This window comes from Gavia stellata, chromosome 13, assembly GCF_030936135.1.
Source record: "Gavia stellata isolate bGavSte3 chromosome 13, bGavSte3.hap2, whole genome shotgun sequence".
Classification (NCBI taxonomy): Eukaryota; Metazoa; Chordata; class Aves; order Gaviiformes; family Gaviidae; genus Gavia; species Gavia stellata.
This window is the reverse complement of record NC_082606.1, coordinates 2,568,267-2,586,017: the sequence shown is the minus strand read 5'-3', so window position 1 is coordinate 2,586,017 and position 17,751 is coordinate 2,568,267. Positions and strand designations below refer to the sequence as shown.

General features: G+C 44.6%; 1 protein-coding gene across 2 annotated transcripts in view; it reads left to right on the top strand.

Moving 5' to 3' along the window:
• HCN4 (hyperpolarization activated cyclic nucleotide gated potassium channel 4) overlaps window positions 1-17,751 on the top strand; it is a 104,384-nt gene that overhangs the window by 21,693 nt on the left and 64,940 nt on the right. For both annotated transcript variants that reach the window (XM_059823585.1, XM_009813494.2), the window contains exon 2: window positions 7,778-8,201. In XM_059823585.1, coding sequence (XP_059679568.1) covers window positions 7,778-8,201 — 424 coding nt within the window. The remainder of the gene's footprint in view (window positions 1-7,777; window positions 8,202-17,751) is intronic.

Genomic DNA, 17,751 nt, shown 5'->3' with positions numbered 1-17,751 from the left:
GAGTGAAAGTTAAATACACATACAAGAAGGGGTGTCAACAGCTCTTTGGAATAAGGTTCCTTTTTTTTTTTTTTTTTACATGCTTGAACAATACTTTTCTTAATGTGGTTTTGGTTCATGACTGGTGCACTTCAGCACAAAGATAATACAAAGTGCTTGGGTCTTCTGAGACAGAAAAACAGGAAACAGGATGAAGTTGTTCCAACAAAGTCGCAGAACGTCAGGACTGTCTGCCTTGGCTGATTCACAAAGCCTGTTTTAAACTGATGGGATGGAGGACAAAGAAATGTCTCTATCTTGATAAATCTAGTTTTTGTGAAGGAGAATCGTCACCAGTTTCTTGGTGGCTCCTCTAGCAGCTCCGGTAGGCAATGCTGAGTGTCCCAGCTATCTAGAAGAGCTCTGGAGGGGAGATTTCCCTGGAGGTCCTGGCATATTGCATGTTCTTGCTCCTTGCAGTGGCCAGAGCCCACACGAGGCGAAGGCTTTGCCATTTCTCCTTAGCTAATACTTGATGAAAAAGGCAACTCCCCTGGTAATGAGCTCACGTTGCCTTTTGCAGTTTTTGACCAGAGCCAGTGGGAAGTGCAAGGTCTAAGGCTTTTAAAGTCACGGCAATAAAAGCCCAGGCTCATCCGCAGGGGACTGCTTGGCACCACGGGGTGGGTGCCACAGGGCTGCGGCAGGGTCGTGGCACTGGCTGTGGTCCGCCCTGACCGCACCGGAGGCCACCGTGTGCTGGTGGCAGGGGCTGTGCCAACAGCTACCAAACTCCGTCTTTATTGAGAACATTGAGCTGTTCAGACAAACACATTCCCTGGTAGATTACCTTCGACATAAGGTCTGCTTTACTAGTTCTCAGTTGTTTTGAATTCTCCTGTAAAAATCTGTCTCGCTAATCTTCATCTCTTTAAGAAGCCTGACAGTAGAGTGGGTGTATTGTAGGTATTATCAAAGAACTAATAATTTAAGCTAACTCATCTTGATATAATGCGTTGTGTTTTGTAAGTTAAAGAAAGGGCATAATTCATAATGTACTATGTTATAATTGGGTAAATGCATCAGTGCCTCAAACGTGTTGTTTGCAAATTGTCAAGTATTATAGCTGGAATAAAAATATCGCCAAGTAATGTGTATATTTATATTTTTACAATGGAAGAGAAAGGAAATTTCCCCTTTGCTGCTACTGATCAAATTGCAGTACGTAACGTGACTGGAAACCTCTTCTGAAACTAGGCAACCATATTTTCTGGATAGTAGTTCTACCTCTGAATAAGTTACTTCAATCTTCAGTATCTCATAGTCTATCTATTTGTAATATAGGATGATAATACCTTCTTCATTTTATCTGTTGGGATTTAATGAATGTATGAACATTACTTTGAAAAATGCAGGGTATTGATTATTGTTTAATAACATAGTGTTCGATTTAAAAACCAATGCTAGAGAAGCAATGAAAAGCTAACATGCTACCTTGCTTGGACTGCAAATGCCATTTTAAAGTATTACATAAGCAATACCTTTCTTAATTTTCCACTCACCAAAATCCATGTGATTATATTTTAAGGTAATAATATGAGCGTATGTGTTAAAATCGAAACACGGTATGGAATTCTGCACTGTTCAGAGGGGATTAGGTGAGCAATTATGTAGATTGGAGATAATCTAAGTGAAAGGCAGACCTTGGAAAATATCTTGCCTCAAGTAAAACTGACAGTTGAATTCAGTGAAAATTTTGTCAGAGACAACACATGAGTTTTAAGAAATCCAGATGCAAAGTGCTCCAAGGCATACACCTTGTTTGTAGCGGATGCCGTACTGTGAGATATCCCTAATCATACACCTGCTTATGTAATCACTTAAAATTCATCCCTAGCTAATAGTCCTTTTGCTCCTGATAGGAAAGTTAATCACATGCAGAATGGTATCCCATCTTAGTACCTCACTGATACCACTTACCCTCTGATACCCAGCTGAGGCATCATGATGGCTACGGCATCTAAGTTCAAAAGAAAGATGAGTAGTTCAGACCCCCAGCTGTACAGGGCTCCCACTACAGCCCTGCCTCCTTACTGTCACCATGAGGAGATAGTTGGAACATCTTCCTTAGACCCATCAGTGCAGCTAATCTGGATGTAGCCCTCAACCGCTGTACCAGCCCTGGGTGTATCTCCGCTGTTTATTTTCCATGTATTTGCACAGTAACAACTGGCAGCGAAGTTGGATTTGGTGCAGCCCATGGTCTGTAACAGACAGGGACGACCACGGCTGCATGAGAAGCAGCCAGTGCTGCCGAAGCAGGCAGCCAAGGGATTCTGGAGGAGGCTGGGACACCGCAGAGCTCTTTTCCTTGTGCTGTCGTAATGCATGGCTAATTATCAGTGCTATCAGGGGTTTTATTCAGGATGGCAGAGGATACATATTATTTGCATAGATTGGTCAGAAGGAATTAAAACTGTTTGTCTTATTCTTTAGCTAGGTCCCCCTAATCATTTCCCATTATATAGCAGGCAAAATATTTTTGTAAGTCATTTGACGCTTTTTTTGGTGGGTATTCATTTCAAAGAGGTTTTCAAGTGCACAGGTATTTGAATAACTCCCTATAAATAACTAAATTCTTCTAGCAAGTGAATTCTTGGACTTGGTAGCTGGTTAAGTGTCCTTTAGCGTGTTTAGGAGCAGTGAATCACCGCACTCCTCCTATTATCTCTCTGAATAATGCAAAGTTTGTAACTCTCCAGTAGAAATACGCCTACTCATAGCTGGGGGAAGTAATGCTTCCAAAGACAGGGAAGGATCTCTTCCTGCTTTTTCTCTCTCTCCTCTGTGTTCAGATACCTAAGTGAATGGCTGCTTTCTGGAGTAAACTTTCCTCCCACCGTTGCTGCTCCAGCCACACTGACATCCGCTAATGCTCTTTACAAAAGATGATTTCTATTTCTAGCCCGACTAGCAGTCCTGGGAATTAAAGTGTGACCTCTTTCCTGTCAGGATAGTTGCTGGTGAGCACAGCAGTGTCTAATTCAACATGCAATCCAGAGGAGGGGAAGGGAGCTGCCATTCTGGAGGAGAGGGCAGATTTTCACCAGCTCTTTATGGGAATAGTGTAGCGATTCCTCCCCATGCAAAGCGGAGGATGGAGATGTCATTTGTGACTCAGCAGGTGGCACTCTGTTTCTTGAGGCAGCACCGAGCCTGGGCTCCTGCCTGAGCTTGGTGGAGCAATTGGATTGTCTTTGGTTTTGGTTTTAGCAAGATATGTTCATTAAAGATCTGTTCTTGTAAGGTTGGGAAGATTGGCCACGGTGTCTGAGCTAAGTTCCATTGCTGGTGAGAATATCCTGGCTCCCTGGCATTTTCAGTTAGATGCACTTTTATTTTCGCTTACTTTCTGTGCACTTTCAGGCAGCGCCTCAGTTCAACCCAGTGTTGGCTGCCTTTCAGCAGAAGCTGAAAACACCCAAAAAGCTTCCTTAATTTAGAGGTTGAGGTTGCTCAAGTCTATTTTCTCTTGACAGTGCAAACACTACGGAGCAAGAACAGAAGTTAAGGCCACAGATGTGCCCCACTCAGGGGCAGGTTTTGAATGTTGTACCGACACAGTGATGCTGACGGGGCTAACCTCTGCACTTCACCATTTTCTCTCCAGTGGTCACAATCCTTCTTGAGCTCATGTGCTATAATTGGCTACACTGCATCATGGAATAGTTTTGAAAAATCAAGGTTTATTTAATTAAAAAAACGACATCCGAAAGCAATATTCCTAGCCTGCTGTTACACTGTGCACTAGACGGAACAGAAAGATGATCTAACTTTCTGGTCAAAACCCACAAACCAGTATCTACGAAGTGTATGTACTATCAAATCAACTGAGTGACACCAACTATGCTTAAAGAGCATATATCCTTGAAGTGTATTTGCCGCACTAATTTTCAGACGCATCCTGTTACGACTAAATAATATATTAGGAATTAAAAGATCAGAGGTAGGGGTGCATGTTAAAATGTGATTTTCAGATCTGAGAAGCATGCATAGAGTAGGATGTAGTATAAAAAACAAGTATGTTTGAACAAGACATCTGGTTTATATAGTGCTGGCTGTTCCCTCTGCTGTGAGCTGTTCAGTTGCACTGAGTCAGCTATAATAAAACAATACATTCATATTTATTAATCTTTTATGTAGGCTTTTGAAAACAGGAAGAGACATGAGAAGAAGACGGTATCAGAGGAAGATGTCCATGAGATGCATCTCTGTTAAGCTCTTTTTCAAGCCATATGAATAGCTTCAGATCTGGTTAGACTCAAGAATCAAATTCAGGTCCTAACCCTTATTTAGCCTCAGACTTCCGTGGACAAATCCCATTCCCTTAATTTTGCCATGCGGCTTCTCTATCTGCAAGACAAGCATAATAACTCTATCTGCCTCTCATGGGTGCAGCGGAGCCAATTTCATCACTGTCAGCTCTGTGGAATCCCTGGGTGAAAGGAACAACAGAAATACAGAAAACATGGGTTATTAATGGCTGGTGCTTGCCCTTACATACATCACATGCACCGTTAGTCATTCTGGCCAGTAATTTACAGGGAGTGAAAAGATGTTCCTCAGTGTAAATACAAAATGACACGTGGATGATATTAGACCTCTGAGGTGGTGTGGTCCCTGAGAGGCTACTCAGTCTAAATCCAGTGATGCCACCCTGAGCAGATCATACTTCATATGTGGGTAAAATTAAAATGTGCGGGAGCTGTGGAATCTTAATAGTTAAAATTTTAACTTCTAGGCAGTGTACATTGCAAAGGCAGGTGAATTTCCTGTGCTGGAATTGGTGTGCAGACCAAATTCTTGGTGGTTTTCAGCTTTTTCTGCCTCCTTCGTAGAGTCCGAAGGTTATCTTCTCCTTGATACCCTGGATACCCTTTTATTAGCAGGGGTGCGATGGATACAAAAGTTTACCTTCTGTGTTTTGTAAGTGATGGCTTTAAAGGTCAGAACTGAGGAGAACCTGTGATAATAATCTTGAGTCACTAGTACACCCTTGAGGAGAACTGTGGTTTAAGAAACACATGACAATGAATTTTAGCACTTCATCTATGCTTGCCCACATTGCAAACCATGATTCTCTGTGGACAGTTCAGCAGTAATAGCAGACTGGGACTGAAGAGCTTGTGTGAAGTGAGTCTGAAGGTCTTAGAACTGGACTAGCAAAAAATGCTGTAAATCAGGATGCAGGACAGCTGACCGCGGTATGACCATGCTCGACTATAAGAGACTGGGGTAGCAGAAGTGCTACAGCCAGGCAGAAAGCATTTTACTGGTGTTGTGTGTGTGGAAAACATCTTACTGGAACTGTGAGCCATCCTAGCCCTTGTTGTCATTGTCCCCAGTTGCCACTAAGTATTGAAATCACCAGCCAGTGTAAAAATAAGAGGCACAGACATCCAAAGATCTCTGAAGAAAGCCACTTCCCTTTACATCTCTGCATGTCTGGCCATGTCTGTCTCCTGCCATTAATTTGAAACTTGGGAAGAATAATTTTCTTTGTGCATATCTCCTTCTGAATCCCCTAAGGCAAATTAAAGATGGCTGGGAGGTTATTTATTTTCGGTAATAATATACACAGTGCTTCCAGACTTCCTGCTATTGTGCGATTATCTAGATTAATTGACTAAGAAAGCTGCAGCATCATCTCAGGCCCTTAATAAGGAAGACCGCAACATGGATTTATACAGTATTAATGCATATTACTGGGTGACACGGCCTTGCTCTTAGAAGCATATGGACAAATCTCAGCGCTGAGTGTCTGCCAGCACCAACTGTACCTTTATACTAAGTGAAGGATTGCATGCTACCTTGCCTGCAGGGGCATGGCACCTTGAGAGCAAGAAAGAGATAGCTGGTGACATTTTTAGAAACCTCGTTAGTGGATAACTTTGCTCATACTGAAGTCGGTTCCCATCAGCCTCTGCTGAATGTTTCTGAGAAGTGTGGGCATGCTGCTGGTTTGTGACCCTGTCTGTACATGGGTAATAGCTGGAATCTTAAATGTGCTTTTAGGTGCTTTAAAGTGGTATGTTCTTAACAGGGAGAGAGAATCTCTACAGAGAAGGCTTTTAAGGCATGTTCTGCCCTTTTTGTTTTCCTGCTGAGAGCTTAACAAATCAGCGTAGTTGCCTCACTATAGTGATACTGTTCTGCAGCAGCTCAGTCTGGTCCAAGGCCCAGACTTAAGCCGAACAGCTCTTACCAAAGCTAGATTTTGAGGCTTTTTAAGGCAAATCTATTTCTCCTAAAACATTTCAGTGATTTTGACTGTAATCTGTCAGACAGATAGAGAAGCAACCTGGGTGTGTCCTTCTTCAGCAAACCCAACAGTTTCCTTCGTTACATCATTGTAAATCCAGAGTCACTCTGTTGACTTCACTGCTATTGAGATGATTGGTTTCAAGGAAGGCTCAATTCTCTCCCTTGTGTTAAGTTGCTGTCGCCCTTTTTATGGTCTAGGAAGTTAGGCTTATTTGGTACTCCAGAGATGAATACTAATATAAACACCATGCTAATTTGTGTGGCTGACTGCAAGAGCCACTGCAGCTTTCTGAATGTTGCGTCTTCAGGTTTAAGCAACCAAACCTGATAATCGGTTTGCTCTGTGTACTTTGCTCATTTGCTGTGACAAGTGCATCGTAATACAAGTTACTTATGATGCCTCACAATATTACAGTAGCCACCCTGTAGTGTACAATGTAGAGCTGATGAAAACTTGGCAATGTGAGACCACAATACATTGGCATCTTTACATGTGAAACATTTGGAGGGGACTGAAGCACCACTGCGTTGGGCAGTGAGGCTCCTTTGTGAGAGTCCTTAATGAAGTTTGAGACCCAGAAAATTTTTTAGTTCTCACTCTGGGTGAGTTGTGGCAACATTGTGTGATTGTGTATCTTTTACACTAATACCTGGGGAAAATCTTAAAAAAATCCCAAACAAATAAATTAGGAACTATATTCAGACTGTGTGTGCCTTCAAAAACAAAAATGAATGTTGTTGTAAGGCCCACTGGATGATATTGACTTGCCACTAAAGTGAAGATAAGCTTCTTGGAGACTGTGCTTCATGGAACAGCAGTTAAATGTTGTTGTTGCTTGCTTTAGAAATGAAGTAGATATTTCCAGGCACGCGACTCCAAGCTTTATTGATTATTTCTGTACAACACAGGAGTCTATAAGTGTGGACTAAACTCCTAAAGTCCAGGCTCAGCGTAAGCTTGGCTCAGCAAGAAATCTGAACTGAACACTGTAGATGACAGCACGGTCTCCAGTTCCATCCTGATCCCAATGCTATCAGTGCTAGCTACTTCTAAAGAAGGCTCACACAGTAGGAGCAAGCCTGATGATTTTAACCCCAAATGGCTTTATTGGCATACAAACTCTGAGGCCTTCCCAGTAGTTGTTCTCTCTTCTCTTTACTTAAGTCGTTGTAGTAACTGCAAGTATGTCAATCTCTTCTTGGGTGGCTCTGAAGTCCCAGTCAAAGTTTTCACGTGGGCATGTCTAGCCATGAACTCAATTCCTTTCTGAACCCTCTAAGCCAGAAGATTGCTGTTCCTATGATATTAAGTGCTTAATTAGCAGCTTGTGCACTCTGAGTACCTCAGGCAGACTAGAAGAGCATAGGGAATGAATGACAGTAGAGATGTGTAAAGCACATTAGTTCTGTTGACCTGGGCTCCCTGATCTCCCACTCTATAGCTGATCTCACATGTCTCTGTCTTGCTGTCCAGGTTTTATTGGGATTTGACCATGCTGCTCCTGATGGTAGGGAACCTGATCATCATCCCTGTGGGCATCACTTTCTTCAAGGATGAAAACACTACCCCATGGATTGTCTTCAACGTGGTTTCGGACACGTTCTTCCTCATCGACCTTGTCCTCAACTTCCGAACAGGCATTGTGGTGGAGGACAACACAGAGATCATCCTCGACCCACAGAGGATCAAGATGAAGTACCTGAAGAGCTGGTTTGTGGTGGATTTTATCTCCTCCATCCCCGTGGACTATATCTTCCTGATTGTTGAAACCCGCATTGATTCTGAGGTGTACAAGACAGCCCGGGCTCTGCGCATCGTGCGCTTCACTAAGATCCTCAGCCTCCTGCGGCTTCTGCGGCTCTCCCGGCTCATCCGCTATATTCATCAGTGGGAGGAGGTGAGCAGAGGCTGTGATGCACTTGCATCCTAAATCTTTTCTCCACTCATGCCGGTATTACACAAAAGTGCTTTCTTTGAATAGCCATTCTCCTACTTTATGCCAGTGTGGATGCTAAAGGATTGCGTCTTGAGTCTAATGCTTTGCTTTTAGCAGGTTCCCGAGAGGGCCTTCAGCATATTGTTACTTAGTCACTTGAGACTGTACTATCTGCTTCACGACCATAATATAGATAATGTGTGGAGAAGATGCGTGGGCTGGGAGGAGAGTAAGTACAGGTGGACCCCCTGCAGGAAGCGTGTAGTTACAGAGCTGGCTGTGAGGGGAGCAGTTAGCCAGACAGCATGGTCTTGCCCTCTCAGAGCCCCAAAAGGTCCAGGAACAGCTCAGAGGAAAGGTCTTAGAGACAGTTGCTTTGCAGAACCTGTGGCATTTGTTTACCCAAGCATCTTCTTCTTTTACATGCTTATCTCTTGAATAAATGGCTCAGTGATATATTTATAACCTTCTTGCTTTCGAAATTCTCTGACACTATGTTAAGGGGAAAAGGAAAGAAGAGCAATCTGCAGACAAATAGGGTCTGTTTAAAGACATAAAGGTCTGGTGAAAAGCAAGAGCCCCACCACCCCTGAACGTTGTGCTGTTCCCAGGGGAGTTGCAATACGCAGGGTGAGTTGTCGGGCCTAACGTGAGTGAAGCCACAACCTTACAAGTAGCTTGAAAATTAGTTATTTTTTCCTGTCTCCGTGCTCTCCAAAGCAGAGAGAAAGCTCCCTGCAGCTTTCTCCACATGTCAGGAGCATACTTTCAGGACAAGGAAAGGCGGTCAAGGCAATTTCACCTTCCTCCCCATACTTTCGCCTCTGCTCTGGAGCAGAGCCTGATGCAGAGCATGATCTAATGCAGAGTGTGCTCCTGGGAATGTGAAGGGAAAGCAGCCATGCAAGTCATGGCTAGATTGCACCGAGCTGTCAGAACACTAATTCATGATAGAGCTGAACCGTTTCCTCCTCCCAGCATCACAGACTCAGAGGGAGAGCATTGGTGCATACTTTACAAATTTCAGGCTTCATCTTTGTGGTGTTATAATTTGTGAATGCTTCACTTACAGCAGAGCGTAATGCCTTGTTGAAGTTTGGGATGACATTGTGCAAGGTTCTGTACAGATGTATAGGGAGAGACGGCTACAGCCCTGAAGAATTCACTACTAGGTTAATTCATTTCATAGCACAGGCAGGCAGGAAGTGCATAGAGAGACGCAGATAAATAAAGCAGAAGTGTCTTTCCCGGTGTGACTCAGTAAGTCAGAGGCTGAGCAGAGCAATGAAATATCTCCAGGTCTGTTGTCTTGTCCCTTGGTTGCATTGCTTCTCTGTCCTCTAATCCAAGAAGGCTCAGGAAAGGCGAGTTGGTGGCTTAGGCTGTTGTTAAAGTAGCTCCTTCATACATGTAGCCACAGCAGTGCAGAGCTCCGTGCTTGCTATCTCTGCTCCTTGACTTCCTTTCCATAAGGTGGTTGAAGAGGATTTAAGTATATTTGCTGTTGATTGTACTGAATTTGTTTTAAAAAATAATGAAATGAAAGCAAATCAGTGCCCTTTCCCTGTCTTGCTTCTCATACAGTTTCACCGAGCAGCCATTTCTAGTTTCAGTCTCCTAATACAAATCGGTGGGGTGTTTTGCCCTTTTGCTGGCTGTCATGGGTACCGGAGGACAGCACAGCCAGGCGCTCTCTGGATCCCCCCTGAAGAACAGACTCCCTGGAGTGATGCAGTGCTGCAAGTGGAAGGGACAGATGGTGTTGGATTGCAGTTTGAGACTGCAATGCAGACACTGTTATGCATTGCAGAGCCCAGCAGAGCAAACATGATAGTCTTTTTTTCAAACAGGGCTCGACCCAAGCAGCAGTTTCCCAAAGAGAGTATGATACTAGGAGGTTTTCCACCTTCTCGAATGGGGGAGGGAAGCAGAGGGAAGGGGCGATCCCTTGTTGTTGGTGCAGTGCATGCCACAAAGCAACAAGGAGACGGGGAAGAGAAGTTCTTCTTCATCTTACTCTTCATCTTCATCTTCCTCTTACTCTGAAGTGCCTACAGATGATCCATCTCTGAAAGTTCGCGTTCATCTTTCCTCACTGCACATATCAGCAGTGGTGATCTGGAAGTGTTAATTCCTGTAGGACGGAGCAGTGTTAGACTAGACTTACTCTGGGTGTACGCAAGGGGCAGGTTGCTGTGCAAGAGTTAAGGAAGAAGGAGGACTGTTGGGAGAGGGGATTGCTGAAGACTTCTGTTCTCCTTTGCTCCCCCACGCTATCCCACTCCATGTCTCGTCTGCTAAGTAGTTTCCTTCTCTGATAGGCTCTCTGCGTATGACCAGAGAAGCTAAAAAAGACTTGTGAGTAGGGCACGCTGGTCCACTGGAGAAGAGTAAGTGTGCAAACTAATCTGTGTAGGGCAGTCTGAGGCAGAGTTAACAGAGGTGGATGGGCTCATCGGAGAGGGCATGTGCCATGTCGTGTCTGGGTAGAGCATACCCGCTCACCTGTACTGAGCTTATGCAGTGACTTTTGATGGAGCAATCACTGCTGCTGGCTTATAAGTAGTGCTGAGACTCTGGGTCCGGTATGAGGAGGAGAGGGGAATCCAGTGTACACAGAGATATTAATCTACTTACTCTCCTGCTAGGTGAACATTACATCTGTGCATTTGTGTAACTCTGAGTGAGTACAGGGATAAGTGGTCACTTCCTGAGTTCACAGCGAGCCTCTCCGTTTCTTCCCCTGCAATTGTCCATGCTCTGCATGAATTTATCACTCACCCTGCAGTGAGGAGAGAGCAGCCTTCTCTAAGGCTGCAATGCTGTAAAACAGCCAGCCACTCATCAGTTCCAGATCAATGCTAGTCATGAGTCTGTGGGCTCGAGAGCCAGTGGTTTGAAGTGCCTGAACCATTCTGGCTCAGCAGCAGACTACTCTGACATCCTCCCCCAGATCTGAAACAAGTGCTTTGGGGACTACAGCTGGGCAAACACCCTAAAGAAAAAAGAAAAGAAAAAAAAAACCCCAATCTAATGCACTCATGTTCACTGGAGTACAAAAATAAGCTTAATTCCTAATGTAGCAGTTTCATTTGCATTATCCATTTTGCATGAGTGGCCCAACGAATGAATTTACCAGTAGGGCAGAACATAAATAGAGTCTTTTTGAAGTGTCTGCCGTGTCTACCCTGCAGTAGGAATCTTGATTGCAATGTAGGAAGGCATACTCGCTGAGGCTCAAGCCTAGCTTGTCTGAATACCATACTATAAACTTCAGTGTCTGGTAGTTACCAAGTCCATAAGCAGAGAACCAGGAGGGCTGGCATGGTCTGTGTCTGGAGCTGCACTGCCAGGGTTAGAACGAACATGGGTACTCTGGTCATGCCTTGGTCATACCCAAGGAAGCTCTCATCATCTCGACCTTTGAACCACTCCAACGGCTCTTCATGGTATCTGTGTTGGTCTGGGGTTCTTGACCGTGTGAACACAGAGGCACATTGTCGCTCACAGAGTCAGGGGGTTGGGCCTTCACACTGTTGTCTCTGAGACACTGTTCAGAGAAAGCAGACTCTGAACATTAACATCCTACAAACCTTATCCCAAGGTCACCCAGCAGAAAGAATAAAAGCAGAATAATACCATGTAACCCATATACCAAATCAAAATGAACCAATGCAGTTCAGATTGTGAGTGTTAAACAACAACAACAACAAAACCCTTTAGGTTTTCATATGCAAAATTGATTGATTTTTTTTTTTCCTAAGAGCAATTTGCTGCGTTTTCCCTATTTTATGCACAGCATCTACCCCCATGTTTGGTGCCAGGATGCAGTAACCTATACTTAGGATCAAACTACTTTGACTTATGAACGAGGAACATTTATTGGGACAGCAGTAAAATCCTACTCCTATAAATTGGTTTCCAAATAGCATGTAGGCTTAGATAACCAAAATACTTTGATTTCAGAATCTGTGTGAGGGATTCTCATGGGAAGGAAAGGAACCACCTGGTTTTGATATATATCACAATGATAAGATTATCCTAAGTGAGAGGATTTTTTCAGGTTTTTGTCAGAAAAAAAAATAGTTTTCAATTTTGGCAGCTGAAACCTGAAGAAAAGGACAATTTGGTGATTTTCAAACTCTTACGTCAGTGAAAACTTGAAAACTTTCCTGAATGCTGTCCTTTTCTTCCCTTGAGTTTTCATATAACATAGAAGTTTTAGAATGGAGGTTACTGGCCACAGATTACATCGTCTGAAAGATGACATCACTTTAAGAAGATTCAGAGGGATTCAGAAAACTGATTCAAAAGCTAGAGGGCCTGTGTGGAAGGAGTAGGAGAGAGCTTCCAAAGACCATGAGAATATGGCTCCCAACTGACTTTCATTTTGATCGGAACAGCTAATTCCCTTAGTTTCTTCTGACCTATTTGTAGCCTTCCTTGAATTAAATTAAAATAATGTGGCTAGTGGCCTGGAGGATGTAATGTTAGGCCAAATCCGTAACTGAATGCTGAGAGTGGAGGAGCTGGGCAAAATGATTGTTCTCAAGTAGCACAGCAGGGTCCCATTCCATAAGCAGTTCAAAATAGCTTAGCAGATTTTTTATCGATATGATTTGCAATTCTGTTGTGTTAAATAGCAAGGCAGACCCATGAGAGTAACTCATTAAAACCTCTGGCCACCCTTGAGTAAAATCAGACTCAACAAACACTGGTAATGTGGCAGGGAGGGGGAGAATGGGCTGGATTTCTTCCTAAATTTGCATTACCTCATTTCTGAAGGCAGCATTATCAAGCATTTGTCTTTAACGTCATTACAGGAGCTTATTAGAACCATAATGCAAGTTAGAGTAATTTGCATTCTCACTGCACAAAGTGACCCAAAACTTGAGCATCTTTTCCTTTTAGAGAAAATCCTGGCTGCACCAAAATCGATGGCAAAAAACTCTTGTTGACATATTAGAAGAAGGTCGTTCAAGATTTTACCACAGCCTTTTACATTGGACTGTTTTCACTTGTGCAGCACAACATCCTTGCAGAGGGAGAACAGACAACCAAAGCAAACAGATAATCTCGATTCCTGTACAGACATTGCATTTTCCCTCACTTGCCTCTGGGCAGCTAGTCGTCCATCCCTGCCCTGTGCCATGTTACCTTTCAGGAGAAAGAAACCTGCGGAAGTCTTTTGGTGGAGTTTGTCTTTAGCAGGAAATTCTACTGCTATAATGCAAATTAAGCTTCCTACCTGGGCAACAGGAATACAGTTTCAAAGAGACTATCATAAAAAATGGGTTATAATGAATTATAAGGAGCCAGGCAAATATTTGAATAGCTGTGCAGCTACAGAGATTGCCATAAAAAGGAAAAAGCCTTTTATTTTTTTTACAGTCACCTTCTGGCAGTGCTTAATGTGTCTTCTGTCAACAGGATGGTATGATAGGGCGAATAGATGGCTTGAGGGGTTGGGATTAGGGCACAGAGCCATTTGTCTCTAGGTCAGTAGTTCAGATGCAGCTTGTAGCAAGTGAAAGTCATTTGCCGTCTCGTGGATGTTTTTCCTCTGATCTATTCTTAGTAGACAGGTGCCTGTGTGACAGAATCATCCAGGGGACTGGCCCTGCTAAGCCTCAGGCTCCCCGTAGCAGCAGCAATGGGGTTAAATGCCCCCACCCATCTGAAGTGAAGTCCCCACTGACCAGGGTGTAAGGTGTGTTAATAAGAGGGTCTTGCCTGTGCCCAGCCTCTGGTTCTCTGTGTCACAAGGCCCGTCAGTCTGGGCTTTTATGCTGGGATGGAATTATAAAGGTTTTCAAAAGAGAGAGGCTGATCTCCTAATGGTCTCTAATCACTGTGATAGCTGGTTGCTGCTCCAGCCTTTCATTTTCCTCTTCCCTCAGACTCCTCCTAGCCTACTCCTTACGTGTCCCTTCACTGGACACTGTGGTAAGTTTGCCTTTCTCTTGGGGAGCTCACGTCTCTGTATTTCTCTGCCAGCACCAGCTGCCTGCAGCTCAATGCCCGTATCTTGCCAGCTGCCTGTCATTTTTCTTCAGGCCATTGTTTCGGAGGGGGGTTTCTGGCAGGCTTTATTATTGCTGTTGTGTTACAATAACAGAGGGTCCTCAAAGGAGAAGTGCTGCAGTCTGGCATGAGGAGATTCCTCAAGCAATCAGTGTCATTTTCTAAGATTTAATACCATGGAGGCTTTGCACTTTATTGATGAGGCGTGCTGCAGCTGCAGTGATGTACGGACCCTGGGCCCTCAGCATATTGACACAGCCTGCCGTGTTGCTGTCATACAGCGTCACGGCATGCTTAAGGAGGGTGTTGTGACCTACATCAAGCATGTTTGTAACAGGGAGAGGGGTCTGGACAACCCTGTACTCTTGGCTGCAAAGCTTAAGGAAAACTTCTGGGAGCCTTCTAAATCACAGAAAACTCCTGTGAGCTCGGGAACCAGCAAGGGCAGTGCCCAGTTCCCTTAGATGTGTAGGAACAGAGATTCACAGCTCAGTAGGGCTGTGCCCCATAGGAAATGCACTGTGAAGGCCAGCCTGAAAGGCCTGTACCCTCCGTGGAGCTGGACTTGAGCACCTCAGGTTGTGTACATGCCCTAACCAGCCTGTACAGTGCTCTGCATAGCCAGGGCTGAGCCTTGTGTCAATACATCATACGCTGTATATGTGATGTACATATGTATAGTGCTGATGTTAGAACAGCCGATACAGCTTTTGAAGCCATTCAGAGGGAGATTCCTGTTACCGTATGGGTTGCTGATCCAATGCCAAATCTGTTTTTGTCTTTTAGCAGTATGGGAATCATGTTCTGCCAAACTCACCCAATACTTTAAGGCCAGTGTGTCTAAGGTACATTAGCCTTGGCAAGTGGTAGAAAATTAATTGCTCCTCTCGTTGAACCTTCTTCCAGGAAGGCACTATTGATTGCATTCATATCAAGTGAAAAACTTTAATGAGGTAGCTGAAGAGAACAGCATTTCCTCGCCTCACTTTTTGTATTTAGCAAGACAGTGTTGGAAAGGAACGTGCCGAATCCGTAAGTTCCGTGAATGAAGCAGGAGCTTGGCCCAAATAGGACCATGGGAAAAAAAATCAAGTTGGTTAGTGGGGGAGGAAGAAGAGGGGATTTGGGAGTGTAAGAAGGGGCCCAGCCATGTGGAGTTGCTTTTTGCCAAGAAGTCAGTTACTTTGTCTCCCCAGAGAGCATCGTCCTGTGCTCTGAGCCAGTCACCAGGCACGGGGAAGTGCCAGATGGGGACCTGAACAGCTGCTCCTGCTGGAGTTGGAGTGAAAGGGAGAGCAAAGCTCTGCTAGCAGGAGGAGAAAAATACCGCACTCACAGGGATAATTAAGGGTATAGATTCTGGAAAAGAATCTGTATCTGAACAGCTCTTTAGATACGTGTGTGGTTTCTTCCATCTGGTTTGCTTTGCTCGTCTCCCCCCTTGAAGCTGGTGGGCACTCTGAGACGCCACTGGTGGTGGACACCACTGGACACCAGAGGAATCCACAGTGGTGGGTACCTGCCCAGTCCATTTTATTCTAGTGCGTGGATAGGGCTGGTGGGAGAGAACAACCAATTATCAATACACCTCACTGTCTGTAGACATGACACCCTGTGGCAAGTGCTGTTGTGTTGTGAAGCTCAAGGCAGAGCGGAAGGCTGAATCCCTCTCCCAGACAAAGCTCACTAGGATGGAGTGCAGTATTCAGACCTCAGGCTCCAGCACCACCTCTAGATAATACTGTGAGCTGAAGAATTCATACACGTTGCCATGCATACAAGGTAGCCAAAGGCAAGCTCTTGCCTTTCAAAGGTGCTGTGCACTGAGGAAGGGGGGATAGGGCAATGTCAGCCGTGCAGAAAGGTCAGGACCCGTCCTGCCGGCGGGGCTGCACGAGGGCTCAGCTGTCTGGAAAGCCCTGACCCTGGCCAGACTAGCTGGGGAGAGAAGGAACACTTTTCCATGGGGCAGCAAAACCCGAGGCCAAGCTTTGGCTCTGAGTAATTCTCACTTGACTCTAGAGAAAAAGCTGCCAGCCATAGTGTAAGACTCTCTGCAGCACACCATGTGTGGGGAACCGGAGCTGGGAAGCCCCAGCCCTGAGAACATGTTTGTTTTTCACCCTCTCCTCTTCTTACCAGAAATATGCTAATGCAATGCAAAACAGCCTTACTTTCCCCACTAGTTTGAGGTGAAAGGAAGAAGAAGCCTTTCTCAGGAAGGACAAGCTTCACTCCTGAGCAAGGCACAGAGAGGTGCGAAGGTTTAATGGGCAAGAACCTTATTGATGAAGTTATTTTCTGAGCACCGCTGTGAAAAGAGCTGTTTCGAAGACAGTTTCAGGACATGCAATTATCCAGTTTGTCAGCTTAATGCATTCAACTTAACCTCATTTTTATGAAGCAGAAATCAATGTGGTAACTTTTTCAGAGCTGAGAGATGACATTTTATTCTTGCTTCTCTCATAAAGATGCATATTTTTAAGCCTCCTCTTCTGCTTTAACTCCTCCCTCTCCCAGTTTTGATTAAGCGGGAATACCCCAAGGACTAGAGAAAAGAGTGAGGCAATTTCCACATTCCCAGAGTCACATTAGAATGGAAAATGTTTCTGAAATCTCTTTGAAATATGGGCAAAATTTTCCTTATTGCCTTCTTGGAAAAGGACTTGGAAGTACATCTATGACCTCAGTACAAGAACCTTTTTATTCATTTCATTCAAGCACCACTTCACCACGGAAGAGTTTTGAGGTGTTGGTGACGGAGCTGATCTTCACCCCAGTTTTTCATTCCAAGGAACGCATGTTCCCTGTTCTCTGCTCTTCCAGCATCTGTCACCTTCTCTACTCCCCACACGGTCACGGATATTTTGGTGACTATTCTCCCCTCCTAAGCAAGAAGTCCTGCAGAACAGCAGCTGCCAGAGCCATGAGCTGGGTAATGCCTGTCCAGAGGTTCCTCAACAAGAGTATGCCATAAAATTGAAGAGAGTGGGGTAATTGCCCTGCTTTTCATTAATATGCCTCCTCTCCTACCCCTGGCACTTCCTGAAGTGGGTTGCACCGCATGTACAGTGTTGCAGTCTAGTGACACATGCAAAATCCTTGCAGACTAAAGATAAAACTTTATAACAAAAATCTTCAGCCCAGTCTTACTGTGCTGCCACCTGACCTGTTATGATTCTTTTATGTTCAAGAAAGAAAAAGTGCTTTAGTTTTTTGATTCTTTCAGGTAAATTTGAGTTGTACCTCTCTCCCTCCCCCTGATCAGTGCCCCGTGACTGGGTTTTTTATTCTAGAATATACAAAAATATTTCATTGGAGCCCCTTGTTTCAAGCTTTCTGTAGTGGATTGATGGCATAGCGGTCCCAAAGAGCAGAGCAGCCCAAGCCCGCCCCAAGGCTCCCTGAGCAACTCAGCGCGTGACTCAGCAGTGCTGCCGTTGGATGCACTGCAGCATCGGAGGGACGGATGGTGGCAGCCGGCCAC